The sequence below is a fragment of the Staurois parvus genome, unplaced genomic scaffold (genome assembly GCF_062004578.1).
Source record: "Staurois parvus isolate SC_StPar_1 unplaced genomic scaffold, SC_StPar_1.0 ptg000757l, whole genome shotgun sequence".
NCBI lineage: Eukaryota > Metazoa > Chordata > Amphibia > Anura > Ranidae > Staurois > Staurois parvus.
This window is the reverse complement of record NW_028318553.1, coordinates 92,928-110,471: the sequence shown is the minus strand read 5'-3', so window position 1 is coordinate 110,471 and position 17,544 is coordinate 92,928. Positions and strand designations below refer to the sequence as shown.

The 17,544-nt window shown below is 43.6% G+C and overlaps 1 protein-coding gene across 1 annotated transcript in view; it reads right to left on the bottom strand.

Moving 5' to 3' along the window:
* Positions 1 to 17,544, bottom strand: part of CAMK1 (calcium/calmodulin dependent protein kinase I) — a 154,470-nt gene that overhangs the window by 51,416 nt on the left and 85,510 nt on the right. Inside the window, exon 2 of the mRNA XM_089654332.1 lies at positions 8,054 to 8,185. Coding sequence (XP_089510458.1) covers positions 8,054 to 8,185 — 132 coding nt within the window. The remainder of the gene's footprint in view (positions 1 to 8,053; positions 8,186 to 17,544) is intronic.

Genomic DNA, 17,544 nt, shown 5'->3' with positions numbered 1-17,544 from the left:
AGGAAAGGAAAAAAATCCCAAAACTTATAAATTAAAATACAAAATGGGGAAGACTTGGGACAACTTGGTATTTTTTCTGCTGTGACTTTTCTATGTTTCTAAATCTCTTAAAAAGAATTAAACAACTTCATGTCATTTCAATTTTTTTTAGGTCTGCAGAAAAAAAAAAAAAAAAAGCATCTGGCGATCCTGCCATGATGGTCCTTTGGCACATCCTGTTTTTGAGTGACAACGGTCTCTCATTCTTGCTCCTGTGTTGTGACCCGGTCGTATGCATCCTGCAAGTGGTTGTGCTGACACCCATTGCATGGTCCACCATTGTCACGATCAGAAGCTATGATGTGCCGCTGCTGGCTGGAGCAAATTAATCGAGTCAGGAAGTTGTGAGAAGGTGAAAACAAATTTTATGAGAAAAACAAAATGCAATTGTTTAGAATGTCACCCAGTAAGGGTTTACATTTACAATTCATCCAGATAGACTTCAACAAGCTGCAGCCAAAGGCAAACAGGCAACTGTCCAGCTGCTGAAAAAACCCCCATCATGCCTTGCCAGTGTTGCCCCCAATGCCCATTATAGCTGTCATTTTTCTATCAAGCACACAAATAACAGAAAGATCCGATCACGATTGGACGCAATCTATTGGGGCACTTGGGAGGGGGGAAGGCTGTTTGTTTACTGGCCTGCAATGAAGGAATGGAGCTGTACAACCCGAAGTGACCTGTTATACCCAATGGCAGTGCAGATCATACAAGGTTCACAGGATTGCTATGGAAACCTGACTGTGTAGAAGAAGGATTTGTTTCATTATTTTACCCCGCGCTTTTATGCATTGTCCATAAAGTACAGACCAAGCGAGCATCTGCCACCCAATAGCTATATACACAATCGAGACAAATACACAGACTGTTGTGCCTGCAGAAAGATGTGCCATTGTATACAAACACCCTTGCTGTGCTACATGTGAAAGAGTGTGCAATACTGCAGACACTGTGCTGCTCCCCCACCTTTGCCTGCTATTTGGACTGCTGGCAAAGAGAACGGCATTAATTATTATTATTATACAGGATTTATATAGCGCCAACAGTTTGCTCAGCGCTGTACAATATAAGGGAGACAGTACAATTACAATACATTTCAGTACAGAAGGAAAAGGAGGGCCCGGCTCATGGAGCTTACAATCTAAAGGAAGGGGAAGGTGATACAAAAGGAGATAACTGTGCAAGTGGTGGGGAGAAGCGCCTTAGTACTTTAAACTGTAAAGCTGCTACGCACAAATGAGGTACCAATAACCCCTAAAAGTCCATGATAAAAATATATAGAGTGCAGCGCTAAACATTTAACGAAAATCATAAATAATACAAAAAGTCCTCCTGCAAAAAGATGTAAGAGAATGGGTGCTCAGGTGATCAGGTGACTTGATCCTGGTATTCGTGCACGTATGTGATAAAGCAATGCGCACTCACCAGACCCGCATAAAACATGCGCCTTAGTATATATATGGTCCAGATGTCATCCGATAATGGGTGATCCTCCCTCAGCTGAATGTAAGGCTGGTGGTCCACTCCCCCTTAGGGATCCCCCTAGTGTGAGGTATGGTCCGGATCCAGGTCCCTCCGGTATATCCAGGAGTAGGTCTGCAAATTAAAGTGCTCCCCCAGGGGGTAACAAAGATACTCCCATAGTGTAGTAGTTGGTAATAAATCAAGGTTTATTGAAGACAAGGCATAAAAACGTTGCAGACAGTTATTGATCAACAACTAACCGTCTGAGTAGTTAAGATGGCCGCCAGAGCTCCGCGTTGCTCTGACGGCGTGACTTCACGGCGTGTTATGGCTCCTCCTTACGCGTGTCGTGCTCCAGCACGTCTTCAGAGGGGGGTTGCCAAACACGCCATGCCGTTCGTCACTTGTACTTATGCGGAAGTACGCACATGCGCAATAAGGTGTAGCCTGACTGGGGACGTGCAGAACGAACTGCGCAGGCGCGGATAGACGTGCGCCATTTTCCCTTGGTCTCCCCGGGTGAATAAACAATACAGACATAATGTCTGTGTATTTACTGCTAGAATGTACTAAAAATGTACAAAGCAAGGGATATAACAACAGTATTACGGAGCATGCTATGCTTATTATCATAGCGGTAATGTCCTTATCCTTCTTTTGCTCCGTAATACTGTTGTTATATCCCTTGCTTTGTACATTTTTAGTACATTCTAGCAGTAAATACACAGACATTATGTCTGTATTGTTTATTCACCCGGGGAGACCAAGGGAAAATGGCGCACGTCTATCCGCGCCTGCGCAGTTTGTTCTGCACGTCCCCAGTCAGGCTACACCTTATTGCGCATGTGCGTACTTCCGCATAAGTACAAGTGACGAACGGCATGGCGTGTTTGGCAACCCCCCTCTGAAGACGTGCTGGAGCACGACACGCGTAAGGAGGAGCCATAACACGCCGTGAAGTCACGCCGTCAGAGCAACGCGGAGCTCTGGCGGCCATCTTAACTACTCAGACGGTTAGTTGTTGATCAATAACTGTCTGCAACGATTTTATGCCTTGTCTTCAATAAACCTTGCTTTATTACCAACTACTACACTATGGGAGTATCTTTGTTACCCCCTGGGGGAGCACTTTAATTTGCAGACCTACTCCTGGATATACCGGAGGGACCTGGATCCGGACCATACCTCACACTAGGGGGATCCCTAAGGGGGAGTGGACCACCAGCCTTACATTCAGCTGAGGGAGGATCACCCATTACCGGATGACATCTGGACCATATATACAGTTGCAAGAAAAAGTATGTGAACCCCTTGGGATTACGTGGAGTTTTGCATGAATTGGGCATAAAATGTGCTCTGAACGTCATCTAAGTCACAACAATAGAAGAACACAGTCTGCTGAACATAATACTACACAAACATTAGATGTTGCCATGGTTTAATTGCACATAACATGTAAATATTCACAGTGCAGGGAGGAAAAAGTATGTGAACCTTTGGACTTAATAACTGGTTGACCCTCCTTTGGCAGCAATAACCTCAACCAAACGTTTCCTGTAGTTGCAGATCAGACCTGCACAACGATCTGGAGTAATTTTGGACCACTCCTCTTCACAAAACTGTTTCAGTGTAGCAATATTCTTGGGATGTCTGGTGTAAATCGCTCTTTTAAGGTCATGCCACAGCATTTCAATCGGGTTGAGGTCAGGACTCTGACTGGGCCACTCCAGAAGGCGTATTCTGTGCTGTTGCAGCCATTGTTTTGTTGAATTACTTGTATGCTTTGGGTCATTATCCTGTTGCATCACCCATCCTCTGCGGAGCTTCAGTTGGCGGACAGATGGTCGTACGTTTTCCTGCAAAATGTCTTGATAAACTCTGGAATTCATTTTCCCATCAATGACAACAATCCGTCCAGGCCCTGAGGCAGCAAAGCAGCCCCAAACCATGATGCTCCCTCCACCATGTTTCACAGTGGGGATGAGGTTTTGATGTTGGTGTGCTGTGCCGTTTTTTCTCCACACATAGTGTTGTGTGTTCTTCCCAAACAACTCAATCTTGGTTTCATCTGTCCACAGTATATTTTGCCAGTAGTGCTGTGGAACATCCAGGTGCTCTTTTGCAAACTTCAAACGTGCTGCAATATTCTTTTTGGACACCAATGGCTTCCTCCGTGGTGTCCTCCCATGTACTCCATTCTTGTTTAATGTTTTCCTTATTGTAGATGTGTCAACAAAAATGTTAGCATGTGCCAGAGATTTCTGTAGGTCTTTAGCTGACACTCTGGGATTCTTCTTTACCTCATGCAGCATTCTTCGCTGTGCTCTTGCAGTCATTTTTACAGGATGACAACGCATAGGGAGAGTAGGAACAGTGCTAAACTTTCTCCATTTGTAGACAGTCTGTCTTACCGTGGACACATGAACATCAAGGCTTTTGGAGATACTTTTGTAACCCTTTCCAACTTCATGCAAATCAACAATTCTTGATCGTAGGTCTTCTGAGAGCTCTTTTCTGCAAGGCATGGTTCACATCACAGTGCTTCTTGAAACCAGTAAACCCAAAACAGGTGTGTGTTTTCTAAGGGTAGGACAGCTGTCAGCAACACATCCAATATCATCACACTGATTGGAGTCAAGGTTGGCTCACTCCTGGCTCCAATTAGCTCTGGGAGAAGTCATTAAGCTACGGCCTCACATACTTTTTCCTCCCTGCACTGTGAATGTTTACATGTTATGTGCATTTAAACCATGGCAACATCTAATGTTTGTGTAGTATTATGTTCAGCAGACTGTGTTCTTCTATTGTTGTGACTTCGATGACGTTCAGAGCACATTTTATGCCCAATTCATGCAAAACTCCACGTAATCCCAAGGGGTTCACATACTTTTTCTTGCAACTGTATACTAAGGCGCATGTTTTATGCGGGCCTGGTGAGTGCGCATTGCTTTATCACATACGTGCACGAATATCAGGATCAAGTCACCTGATCACCTGAGCACCCATTCTCTTACATCTTTTTGCAGGAGGACTTTTTGTATTATTTATGATTTTCGTTAAATGTTTAGCGCTGCACTCTGTATAAAAGGTGATAACTGCGGGGGATGATCTGGCGGAGGCGATTCAAGTACTGTTCTTAGGTGGAGGTGGGGTAGGCTTCCCTGAAGAAGTGAGCTTCCAAAGATCGCCTAAAGGCAGACAGGGTGGGGGCTGACCGGACTTGCTGTGGTAGGGAGTTCTAGAGGATGGGAGAGGCTCTGGGGAAGTCCTGGAGGCGAGCGTGGGAGGAGGTGATGAGGGAGCTAGAGAGGAAGATATCATGGGAGGAGCGGAGTGGGTGATTTGGGTGGTATCTGTGGATGAGGTTGGCGATGTAGCTAGGGGCAGTGTTGTGGGTGGCTTTGTAAGCTGTGGTTAGTATTTTGAATTTTATACGTTGGGTTAATGGAAGCCAATGAAGGGATTGGCCGAGAGGGGTGGAGGACACTGAGTGGAGGCCAGTGGAGGGATTGGCAGAGAGGGGTGGAGGATACTGAGTGGAGGCCAGTGGAGGGATTGGCAGAGAGGGGCAGCAGTCGCTGATCAGTTGGTAAGGTGTATGAGTCTAGCAGCAGCATTCATAATAGACTGAAGAGGGGATAGCCTGTGTAACGGTAGACCAGTGAGGAGGGAGTTGCAGTAATCAAGGCGGGATATAACCAAGGCGTGGATAAGTTGTTTTGTGGCATCTATATATTATATATATATATATATATATATATATATATATATATATATATATATATATATATATATATATATATATATATATATATATATATATATATATATATACACACACACACACACACACACACACCATAAAGTATTCATACCCCTTGAAATTTTCCACATTTTGTCATGTTACAGCCAAAAACAATTGTATATTATTGGGATTTGATGTGATAGACCAACACAAAGTGGCACATAATTGTGAAGTGGAAGGAAAACAAATGGTTTTTAACACTTTTTTTACAAAAAAATCTGTGAAAAGTGCAGCATGCATTTGTATTCAGCCCCCCGAAGTCAATACTTTGTAGGACCACCTATCACTGCAATTACAGCTGCAAGTCTTTTTGGGGATGTCTCTACCAGCTTTGCACATCTAGGGAGAGACATTTTTGGCCATTCAAGCTCTGTCAGATTCGGCTTACATGATAACAATTAGAAAAGTAGTGCTGGGCTTGCTCATTTGAAAGTCCAGCATGCATTAAAAAAAAAAAAAACACATGTCAGTGGGGACCTTTGTTTTAACTGTTGATACTTAATCCCTTAATGCCAGTGCCTCCCAGACTTTTAAGGGGTTTCTGATACTGGAAGGAGGGGAGGGGTTTAAGATCCATTCACATGATCAAAAAGCTCCCGATTGGAAGTAGCGTTCATGTGTTTTCCGCTAGGCGCCGGTAACTGTGCCGGGCACAGGTTTGATTACATTTTGGTACATATATATGCAGCCTTCTAGCGCCAAGGCCCACCCGCCAAGAGGTCGCATACATGTGTACTCACAGGGAAGACGTTAACAGTATTTCTCAACCAAGGTACCATCTGAGTTCTCCTGGGGTGCCTCGAACACAGGATTAAGTTTGCCCTGGATCAGTGTCATAAGTTGCCATGGTGCAGGCAGGCTGGTCGCCAGCACCATAACAACCAATGATGCTCTACAAATCCCCAGAGTCACAATACAATGGTTGGTGTTGTAAACTATAGTTAGGGGTCAATCGGGAAAAAATGACAGGCTGGTTGTACACAAGTTGAGCTACAAGTATACAACTAGCCTGCCCATACAAGGATCAAAATTTGGCTGTTCCCTGCTGAACCGGCCTTATTTCGATCCACGATGGCTGGCTTAAGTCTGCCGACACATGCTCAGAGGGAGCAGAAAGAATGATTATTCCATATCTCGGTTTATGTAATGAGCAAATATGGCTGTCCCATGTACATACACTCACTGGCCACTTTTATTAGGTACACCTTGCTAGTGCCAAGAAAATATCCCCACGCCATTCCTCCATCACCACCACCAGCCTGAACCATTGATACAAGGCAGGATGGATCCATGCTTTCATGTTATTTACACCAAATTCTGACCCTACCATCTGAATGTCGCAGCAACCAGTCTGCCCATTCTCCTGTGACCTCTGACATCAACCAGGAATTTTCATCCACACAACTGCCACTCACTGGATATTTTCTCTTTTTCAGACCATTCTCTGTAAACCCTATAGATGGTTGTGTGTGAAAATCCCAGATCAGCAGTTTTTTTTTTGTTTTTTTTTAGATACTCAGACCAGCTTGTCTGGAACAAACAACCATGCCATGTTCAGTCACCTAAATCCCCTTTCTTCCCCATTCTGATGCTTGGTTTGAACTTCAGCATGTCGTCTTCACCACATCTAGATGCCTAAATGCATTGAGTTATTGCAATGTGATTGGTTGATTAGCAATTTGTGTTACCAAGCAATTGAACAGGTGTACCTAATAAAGTGGTCGGGGAGTGTATATAATTACACAGAAACAAGTCTACAACCACATTAAAAAGGATAAGTTGACCTTTGGGAACATGTTCCACCCGCTTTTATGGTGTAACATTTTCCCATATTAGCAGCAGCAGCCGCCCCCCCTCCCTTTGACAGATAGTATGGGGAAACCTCTCCCCATACTCTCAGATTTGAAAACAGCGTGGCTGTGAGGGGCTCCACCCACACGGCTGCGTAACTCATTCACAGAGTTCTGTGAATGAGAGCCTACAAATCACAGCAGTCTTAGCGGCTGTCAGCTAGTAGTTTTCAATGAACTACCACGGCACTGCGGGGCACCGGTAGTTCATTGAAGCTTCTTGTTAGAATATCTACTTGGCTGTACATCCCGCATGGCAAGCAGATATTCTGACAGGTCTGCAGGAGACCTGCATGGCATCAGCAATTTACTGATCGCGGGTGTAATGCTTTCCAGGTTCCTTTGGACCAAAATAATAAATGTACATTTATTATTTTTGTCCAAAAAATGAACTTATCCTTTAAATTGATAAGATTATTTACAATAAGCTGAACTTATTGGGGGATATTTACTAAAACTGGGGCACTCAAGAATCTGGTGCAGCTATACATGGTAGCCAATCAGCTTCCAAATTAAGCTTTGACAATAAGACCTGGAAGCCGATTGGTTTCGATGCAGAACGCCGTGTACCATGCAGTTTTAGTAAATAACCCCCCCAGTGTGTGTATTAAAAGCACAGAGACTATAGTTTCCCTTTAAAGAAGGAACAAAGAGCAGCTGTCTTGTCCATCCACCAGAAGCACTGCAGGGTATGATTAGGAGACATCAGAAGCCTTGCAGGGACCTGTGAGCTATATGTAGGATTCAGACTACGGATCTTGGCATGCTAAGATCTAATAGCCTGCTCACCCATAGTGACCCCAGATGTTCTGACAGGAGCCGGTTTATCTTGCAGTGAAATAACAGCTAAAGTTCAAAGCCGAGACAAGAGAAAAGAAAAGGAGCGCGCACTTACTTCCTCAACACCGCAATCTCGTTCTCGATGCTGGTTTCCTTCCCTTCTAGAGCTTTCTTTGGGATACATTTTATGGCTACCAGCTTCTGAGTTTTCTTCTCCTCCGCAAGGACCACTTCAGAAAAAGCCCCTCTGTAAATAAAAGAGAAGATGAAAACACATGACTATAGATAAAAATTAAAGCAAGACATCCACTTATACCACACGGGCATCTACAGTAGTAATACAAGAGTGCCAAAGCTACCATTTAATTATGGTCTGAACCACTGGAACTCTGGAAGGTTTACCCCCTTCATGTCCAAAGCATTTTTTGCTACTCAGCACTGCAATACTTTAAACTCGCAATTGTGTGGTCATGCAACGCTATACCTAAATGAAATTTATATAGATTTCTTTTCACACAACCTATAGTGGGACTGCGATAGTGTGGCAGGCAATCTGGTGCCAACAGCCCCGCACTGGGAGGTACACCATGCGCAATTTATGTGCTATCTGGTTAGTGCATTGTTTGTACATTCACAACAACACAAGAGTCACGGTTTTCTTGATCATGGACTGTTGGAACACCTGCACTTAATCACTTTATTATAAGGACTGAGTTATCTAACATATTTAACATATGTTATTGTGCATTATTTAATTATTCATTTTTTCCATCACTTGATTATACATATATAAGCGCTGCATACTTATTTTATAGATCGCCGATATGTGTACAGAGCCCTGTGTGTGTTTGTGTGAAAAGAAAATTATATAAATTTAATTTAGGTACAAATAGAGATTTCTTTTGGTGGCATTTGATTCTCAATGGGTTTTAAATTTTTTTTTAGTTAACCCCCTAAAAAAAGTTTAATTTCTGCATTCATTTAGGCCAAAAACTAGCTCTATTGGGGCTAAACTAAAAGTACACACTTCCCCCTTCCTGGCGTTAGGCCCAGACTACTGCCGTTCAGCTGTTAAATGCCAGAATGTCAGTGGGCAGCAGAGGCTACAAACCTTTACAATGAAATTATGGGGTGGGGCTTCATCTTGACTTTGCCATGTGTCTTAGATCAAAATTAAATTTCTAGAATGGAGATAAGTATTGGAACAAAAGCTGTCCGTTTTATTATTTCTGCTTTTATTAGGCTTATATTTTTAAATTTTTTATTTTAACTTGCGTTCTACCTTAAGCAAGTCAATACTAGAGATCAAACAGCCAAAGTAAGAGTCATGCTGTATACCAGACGTCTGCTTCCAATTTTTCAGCATCACCTACTATCCTGATCTGCATTTGCAGCCTCCTGAAATCCTATGCAAACTTTCTAAAAGTTGGTATTTTCAGATGACTAAAGCATGCCCCTCCATATGACGAAGCTCACACCTGGGGACCGACCACAATTACTACATTGAGGAAGGCAGGAAGAAGTGTACACATGATCTCTATACCCAGAAGTACCGTTTTTTTTTTGTTTTTGTTTTTTTAAGGACGATCTAGTGAACCTGGACACTGTAAAACATAGGCTACAAAAGTACATATTCGTCCTTGGTATAGAGCTTTACCTTTCTTTAGCAGATTGATGTCTGACAGGTTTCCATTAAAAGTAGCCCTTCCTGAAAGTTTGGTCCGCTATAGCCTGCCCTTGACTATACAGCGTACTGTCTTTGAAGCATTGGTGAATTATGACGTCCTCAGGCTGGCAGTGACTGTAGGACAATCTTAGCATGGTTGAATGAAAACCTTTCCAGCTACGGCGACCTGTGACATACTGTAAATAGGGTTAATGATCCAAGAGAAGGGCTTGTCAGGGTTGTCCCCAAGGGCTTGTTCATATGAGTGATTCGGATGTGCAATCACATTGGAGCCAGAGATATGTCTTCTCAAGAGGGGATGTATTTACATGTTATTTCCATCACAATTACGAAACACAAAGGGTTTATTCCCTGTTTGAAGGCCAGGCTCCGCCAGAACTTTTTCCTGGTTTTGGATAGTGTGGAAAAGGGTTAGGACCTCCATTGAGTTATTACTGTCGGTCTTTCCTTTTGGGGAAATTTAACCTCAGTTCTTATTCCTGGGTCGCAAGAACAAGAAACAACTTTAAGGGAAAGAGGCTTATTAGATCACATAGGAACAAAAAGCTATACAAGCCTATTAAAAGGCTCTAACCCAGGGGTGTCCAAGGCCCACCAAAGATGGCTATGAATGTGGACGAACAAAAAAAATCATAGATTTTTTGGGGAAGTTTTTGTAAAGGTGCATTTACACTTGAACACATGCAGTTGAGGAAAACATTGACAATGTCTCATTACTGGACTTTTATAAGGCTTATCTTCCCAAAGATAAACTCTTCATAATCACGCCTTTTTCAGGTCATCAGTTTTCGGCAGCACTTATATTTGTGAGCAACTATTATCAAGGATGAAGCACACAAAAGGGCATAACTAGAACCAAAATATCTGATGAGCACCTTGAAAATTCATTGAGAATTGCTACATCCATCCAACCAACCAGATATGTTTATCAAAAATAGGGTCAAATATCAGACTAGTTTTGTGTTGCCCACTTTTAGAATAAAAAAAAAGTCATATGCTACGGTCAATGAATTCTTAATGACCTCAGAAGCATCTCAAACTGCTATCACTGACAATTATCTATATCAGGGATTGTTAACTTGTGATCTGGCCAACCTTTTCTGCTCATCAGCTATCCTTATTGTTCGTGTATTTTATGTGCGGCCCAAGACAATTCCTCTTCTTCCAACGTGGCCCAAGAAGGTCAAAAAGGTTGGACACCCCTATTCTAATCAGTCCCCAAGGAAGAATTCCAGGTTGTCTCTTTTCCCCATCTGGAGAGACATTCCCACCTGTTTTGGTTTCTTGGACCCCTTGTTGACTAAGACAAGTGAGGGAAATCTCCCTATAAAAAAAAAAAAAAAAAAAAAAAAAAAAAAAAAAAAAAAAAAAAAAAAAAAAAAAAAGGACATGGACAACAGTAAAACTCAAAAGGTTCTAAATCTTCCCTATGCTATCCAAAACGTTTGTCTGGGGGTTTAGAGGCCTGTATCAATGGGCTTCATGTGGATTTTGCATTCCCGTACAAGAATGCAAAACCCATTAAAAGCATGGCTTCAGAAGGAGGTCAACGGCAGGTCATATGCTACGGTCAATGAATTCTAAATGACCTCAGAAGCATCTCAAACTGCTATCACTGACACAAATCCAAACATAGCTCCACAACGCTGTTATTCATAAATTTCCTCCACAGGTTGTTCTTTGCTAACCTATCTTTCCGCTGAGCATGGCTCTGGTCATTGAGCCCCGGGAGACTCTTGAGCAGATTGGCTGAAACCAAGTTCTGAATCCCCTGGACCATTTCTGCCGAGAGGGCCCCAGAGGAGGCATCGGCTCGATAACCAGCCAGCGGGGGCAGCGCATTCCTGATGTGTGCGTGTAAGCCTCATCTCTCCCTTGATGTCTCTACTGCGGTGCTCTCCTGGGCTTTCCCATCTCCCTGGCTGAGCAGCAGACATCTCTATAACAGGAGTAGGCAGCTCTGACTACTGATCCATATGCTCAGCAATAATAACATGCAGCTATTATTTATAGACAGCCAAGAGGAACCCTGTGCTAAGGAAAAGCAAAAGGTATACAATACGGAGAGATCCACAGAACATAAGCATAAGATGAAAGACCGATAAAAGTAGATGGTGCCATATTTTTTTTTGCTGGTCAAAGTCAACATATGGTCATTTCTAAAAAATGTTCACATGTACATGTAGTAGCGACCCTTGATGTAAATAACCTTATTAGTGTGTGATAATTTGTTTAAATAAAAAAAAAAAAACCACCTTGTTCCTATGAATAATTAGCAATTGCCAATATGCATGGGGGCAGCCATGTTTGTTTATCACGCAAGCAGGTTATGCCTTCCAGAAATGCACAATGGTTGCGCTTTACTTCTTCTCAAGTAAGCTACAGACAAAAGGTTTTGGCTGCAGGAAAGGGGAAAAAAAATTAAAAATCGCTTGATTTCCCCATCAATACATTCAGCATTGATGGAGGAATCCCTCCCACAGCGTTGTGTTCTGCCAGTGGGGAAGCCTTCCTAGCCAGCAGAACAATACAAACTGCTGGAGGCTATAGCCGCCAACAGTAATCGCATGCAAAAAATCTGATCTATTGATCGACTTCAATACAACCAGCCTACACAGAGATAGACTGAATCCCAGACGGTCGCTGTTGAACTGGCCATGATTCAATCAATATATCTATGGCCAGATTTACAACACAAGTCTATGAATTGGCTGACTCACTGAAAACAATGCACTCCCTGAGTGGCTGATATCTTAACAGCTGTTATGCCGTTACTTTATTAATTTACCTGGCTTCTTGTTGCTAGCCTACAATCTACAAATTTAATTAAATGATTAAAAAAAGGAAGAGGAAGGTTGTAAAAATGTGAAAGTCACATGCTTGAATGCCCAACTCCAGGTTGATGAAATACCCCCTCCCCACACATTTATTGTATGAAATATATATATTTTTATTACTTTGCAGGTGTCTTTAGGCCAGTCATGTTAAGAAGGGGGTTCCCTTCGGCGCTTCCCTGGCACGGAGAGTTCCTCGGCAATCGCCAGTCTCTGCATCATTACACTGAAGGCACGTTGCCGATATCCTTTCAAGGAGCTGATCTATGATGCCCTGCATACATCGATGTCCTCAGTCTTGCTGGTTGAAGGATGCCCAGCTTCTTTCAAGACTAAGGAGGTTTAGTGTCAAACAGAATTACTGGGAGGACAGCGCCAGAGCAGAGGTGAGCTTTTTTTTTTTTATTAACATCTTCACAACTGCTGGGGCACCAATTAAAGAAAATTAAAATGGCCATGAGTTGGGCTTTAAAGTGGTTGAAAACCTCCAAAGTGAAAAAAGGAACATATAATATTCTTCTACAGTGTGTACCTGCCACTCTCCAAAGCACTTCCGGTATGAATCCCGTTTTCTCTTTCCGCTATCTGCAGGAGTCACTTCTGACAGTCTATGCCACGTGTCACAAAACAGCCTGTGGGCTGAAACTGGCCTTCCAGGCCATTTCATGTGACCCTCACACCTCTCCTGCAGTTATGGCACCCCTCATCTCTGCCACCCCACCACCACCATCTCAGCAGTCAGCAGCAGAAAGGAGAATATAACTTCTCCTACAGATCCTGCACCTCTGTTTGCAGCCACAGCTCTACCTGGTCTCAGCATTCAGCAGACTTTAGCCCTCCTCTGGTCCTCCTCCAGACCCTGCACCTTCAGCATCCCAGCTCCACCCCCAACTTCTTCCAAGTAGAAGCACAAGGTATGGGGGTGCACTGTGATGTAAGGAAGGATGAGAGACACTTGACATCTGATATAAAGCGGGTGGGGTGCTCTGGACATCTAGTTTTACAGATACAACCAGCCCTTTGAAGGCAACCATAATGATGTTGAGGCTCATGATGAAATGGAGTTTGACACACCTGGTCTATGCCGACACCAGACAATCCTGGGAGATGGCCCCCAACCCGCGTTCAGCGCACAGCAAATAAATCGACAGCCTCGGCTGTTAATGGTTCCCTACGAAGCTGTGTAGAGGGGGCATGTCCATTCCCTGCACTCAGGTATCAGATTACACTCAGTTCCCTGCCTTAATGTTTTGCAGTTTGTGACATCAGATCTCCCCTCGTTTCTGGAGCTGAGAAATACGGTTTAAATTCTGGAGTTGGAATGGCTGTAGAGAAGAGAAACTGAAGATAAACCAAAACAACTTACGTAGGAGGATTTGTTTCATGTTTGTGTATTACTGAGGCTAATCGCTTCAGTAGGTATATGTATGGGTTTCAACAACTCTAAGGTTAAGACTGAAAATTAGGCTTCTACGAAGTTTATAACTCCAACCTGGCCAATCTAGAGGTGGGACATTTTTTTAATGGTCAACATCACCTGCATGTGATGGTCACAATACTTGGGGAACTAGAGAGACTGCTACCCCTGGAGCTTACTGCAACACTCCATTTAAGCTTTGCATTCTGACTGCCCACAAAGGTGGCACCAGAGCCAGAAGTTTTAAGAGCCAAATTTTTACTGGTGGTACTTGAGACAGAGGTTCATGATGGAAGTCAAGAATACCACACAAAAAAGATACTAGCAGGCGCACTGGTCTTCATAGCTTAATACTGACTGGTATATGATATTCAATATTGCCTAACCGTTGGATGGAACACTGGTCTCTACAGATCCCTAAGAATCTACCAGGTGGCAGGATCCCATCATATTAAAACCGCAAAAGAGCACAAAGCCGGCAGGATGCTATGACGACGCGTTTCGGAGGCCCCACCAGGAGACTTAAAAGAAGGCCGCACCTTCAAAACGCATCATCATAGCAACCCGTTAGCAGGTTCTTTCCCCTCTTCCCCCTTGCCGGTGTCTCCAGCCTCCTCCAAGCTGGACCGGGAGCATATGCAGTAGGTTTCGCAAACTGTGTGGAGTGGAGGCGGCTCCACAGACAGGGTTACTGAGGCCGTCTTCCAACGCCTCAGGGATCATCATCTTGGATGGTTGACTGTGGCAATCCAAGAAGGGCAGCTGGGAATAACTTGATTTGCCCATTTATTCCATGTGATTGCATTGGATGAAGTTTATTGAAAAAAAATTTACAATAAAACTGTTACACTCGGGCAGCTTTGCACTCTTTTTGTTTCGGTTTTTATTGATGGTGGAAGTCAACAGGACCAAGCTAAGAAATATAATATAGAATTAGCATTTGTTAAAGGTTTTGTTCCGCTGTGTCTTGACAGGCCTTTGAAAATATCCATTATGTATAATGGAAACTATTAAAATGTAAAAAGGAGGTCCACCTGCCATTGTGTTCAGAACACAAAAAATGGCCGACGGTATAGAAGTTAGCCTTGTAGATACATTAAAAAAATGTGCCAGATTACACAGGAGAAGGAAATTGATATGCAGTCTCTGCTCTAAATGCGTCTTCTGCTCTGGAGAGACTGAGCAAATAAAAAAATATATACTCTGTTAATGTCTTTGCCATGGCGTCAGCTGAAAAGTATGCGCTAAAGGGTCGGTCTACCTGTAATATTTCAGCTATAGGTATCTGCTGGCGATACATAAATCCTGTATTAGAATATTATTAATAATGCTACAGGAGGCAACCAGGCTAACACAGTGCAGGTGCAAATTCTTGGGGGATTTCGAGTACCCCAGTCAGTAGAGGAAAGGCAGAAAGGTGATTTCACTGGCACATCAAGGAGGCAAACAACAAAAACAAACAAAAACACCCAAAAAAACAAACAAAAAAAAACAAAAAAAAAAAACAAAAACAAAAAAACACATACACACACACACGACCACACAACCCAAAAACCACACAAAAACAAAAAAAGACAAAAAACACAAAAAAAGACAAACACAAAAAAGACAAAAACACAAAAAAGACAAACAAAAAAAGACAAAAAACAAAAAAAAAGACAAAAAACAAAAAAGACAAAAAAAAAAAAAAAAAAAAAAAAAAAGACAAACCCCCCCCCCCAAAAAAAGACCACAAAACTGGCGTTATTAATGTGGCATTCTACAGCTAACTCTATAATGACCAACGTGCATGAGGCCTAAATATTCATGGCTGTAAGGGGACTGTGCACATTGCCCAGCACAGCCAATCATATGCCCCCATTCAGGTTTACAGAAGAGATCTGGCTGTTATAGGAAACAGACAGTTCTCATTTCAGGCACTTCCACACAGCAGACTGGGACTGTTGCTTTGTGCTATCGCGTAAAAACAAGCGAGCTGAAATATATAGCGCAATACCCCAGGGTGCGAGCTCAATATAAACGAAGCCACAACACATAAACCCATCGCCACGATACAACATCCCGACGGTACAGGCCTTGTTACTGTACTTAACAAAACAACAAATATTCATTGCCTGACATCCACAAATATCTTTTTCCACAACACGAGGGTTCAACATGCGTAAGCTCAGAGATCTAAGAATCTTGGATTGGCACTGCCTCTACTGCACAGGGACTTGCAACGCCATGCTGACCTTTACATAGCATTGCAAACTTTGTTAGTAGCAGCAATTGTTCCCTATGAGGGCTCATTCACACTGTGTAGGTGAACGCAGGCTCAAGCAAGGGCACATGGAAAACAACGTGATATATGTTGGCATGGCCACTTGTGCTCTCCATTGTGAATACATGTGACAGGGAGACAACACAGGAGAACAACTGGGAGAGAGCGTTGTCACCCTATAACAGGAACTACCTGAAAGCTGAACCTAGGGCTTGTTTATCTTCACAGCTTTTACACCGTCCCCCCAAACCACTCCCGCTATCCCTCCAAAAAGGCAGGAGCTGTACACAGGAGCAAAGCAGGTAATATAACTCATGACGCATTTGGTTGGCGGTAGTGATCGAAGTGAATAGGGCCATGCCGCAACTGCCCAGCGACTGCATGAGGTTGCGCGAGGTAGTGAGACAATCAAAGAGTTCGAAAAGGCAGTGAGGAGCTGACATACACTATATTGCCAAAAGTATGGGGCTTCCTGCCTTTCCACGCACATGAACTTTAATGGCCCCCCAGTCTTAGTCCGTAGGGTTCAATATTGAGTTGGTCCCGCCCTTTGCAGCTATAACAGCTTCAACTCTTCTGGGAAGGCCGTCCACAAGGTTTAGGAGGGTGTCTATGGGAAGGTTGGACCATTCTTCCAGAAGCACATTTGTCAGGTCAGGCACTGATGTCGGGGGAGGAGGCCTGGCTCACAGTCTCCACTCTAATTCATCCCAAAGGTGATCTATGGGGTTGAGGTCAGGAGACTCTGCAGGTCAGTCAAGTTCCTCCACCCCAAACTGGCTCCTCCATGTCTTTATGGACCTTGCTTTGTGCACTGGTGCGCAGTCATGTTGGAACAGGAAGGGGCCATCCCCAAACTCTTCCCACAAAGTTGGGAGCATGAAATTGTCCAAAATGTCTTGGTATGCTGACGCCTTAAGAGTTCTCTTCACTGGAACTAGGGGGCCAAGCCCAACCCCTGAAAAACAACCCCACACCATAATCCCCCTCCACCAAACTTTGGGTTTGGCGCTTGCCTGACTGTGCCAAATGTAGACATGTCCATCGGACTGCCAGACAGAAGCGTGATTCGTCACTCCAGAGAACACGTCTCCACTGCTCTAGAATCCAGTGGCAGCGTGCTTTACACCACTGCATCCGACAAGTTGCATTGCCCTTGGTGATATAAGGCTTGGATGCAGCTGCTCGGCCATGGAAACCCATTCCATGAAGCGCTCTACGCACTGTTGTGCTAATCTGAAGGCCACACCAAGTTTGGAGGTCTTTAGCTATGGACTCTGCAGACAGCGACTTCTGCGCACTGTGCGCATCAGCATGCTTTGACCCCACTCTGTCATTTTACACGGCCTACCACTTGGTGGCTGAGTTGCTGTTGTTCCCAGTTGCTTTCACTTTGTTATAATAC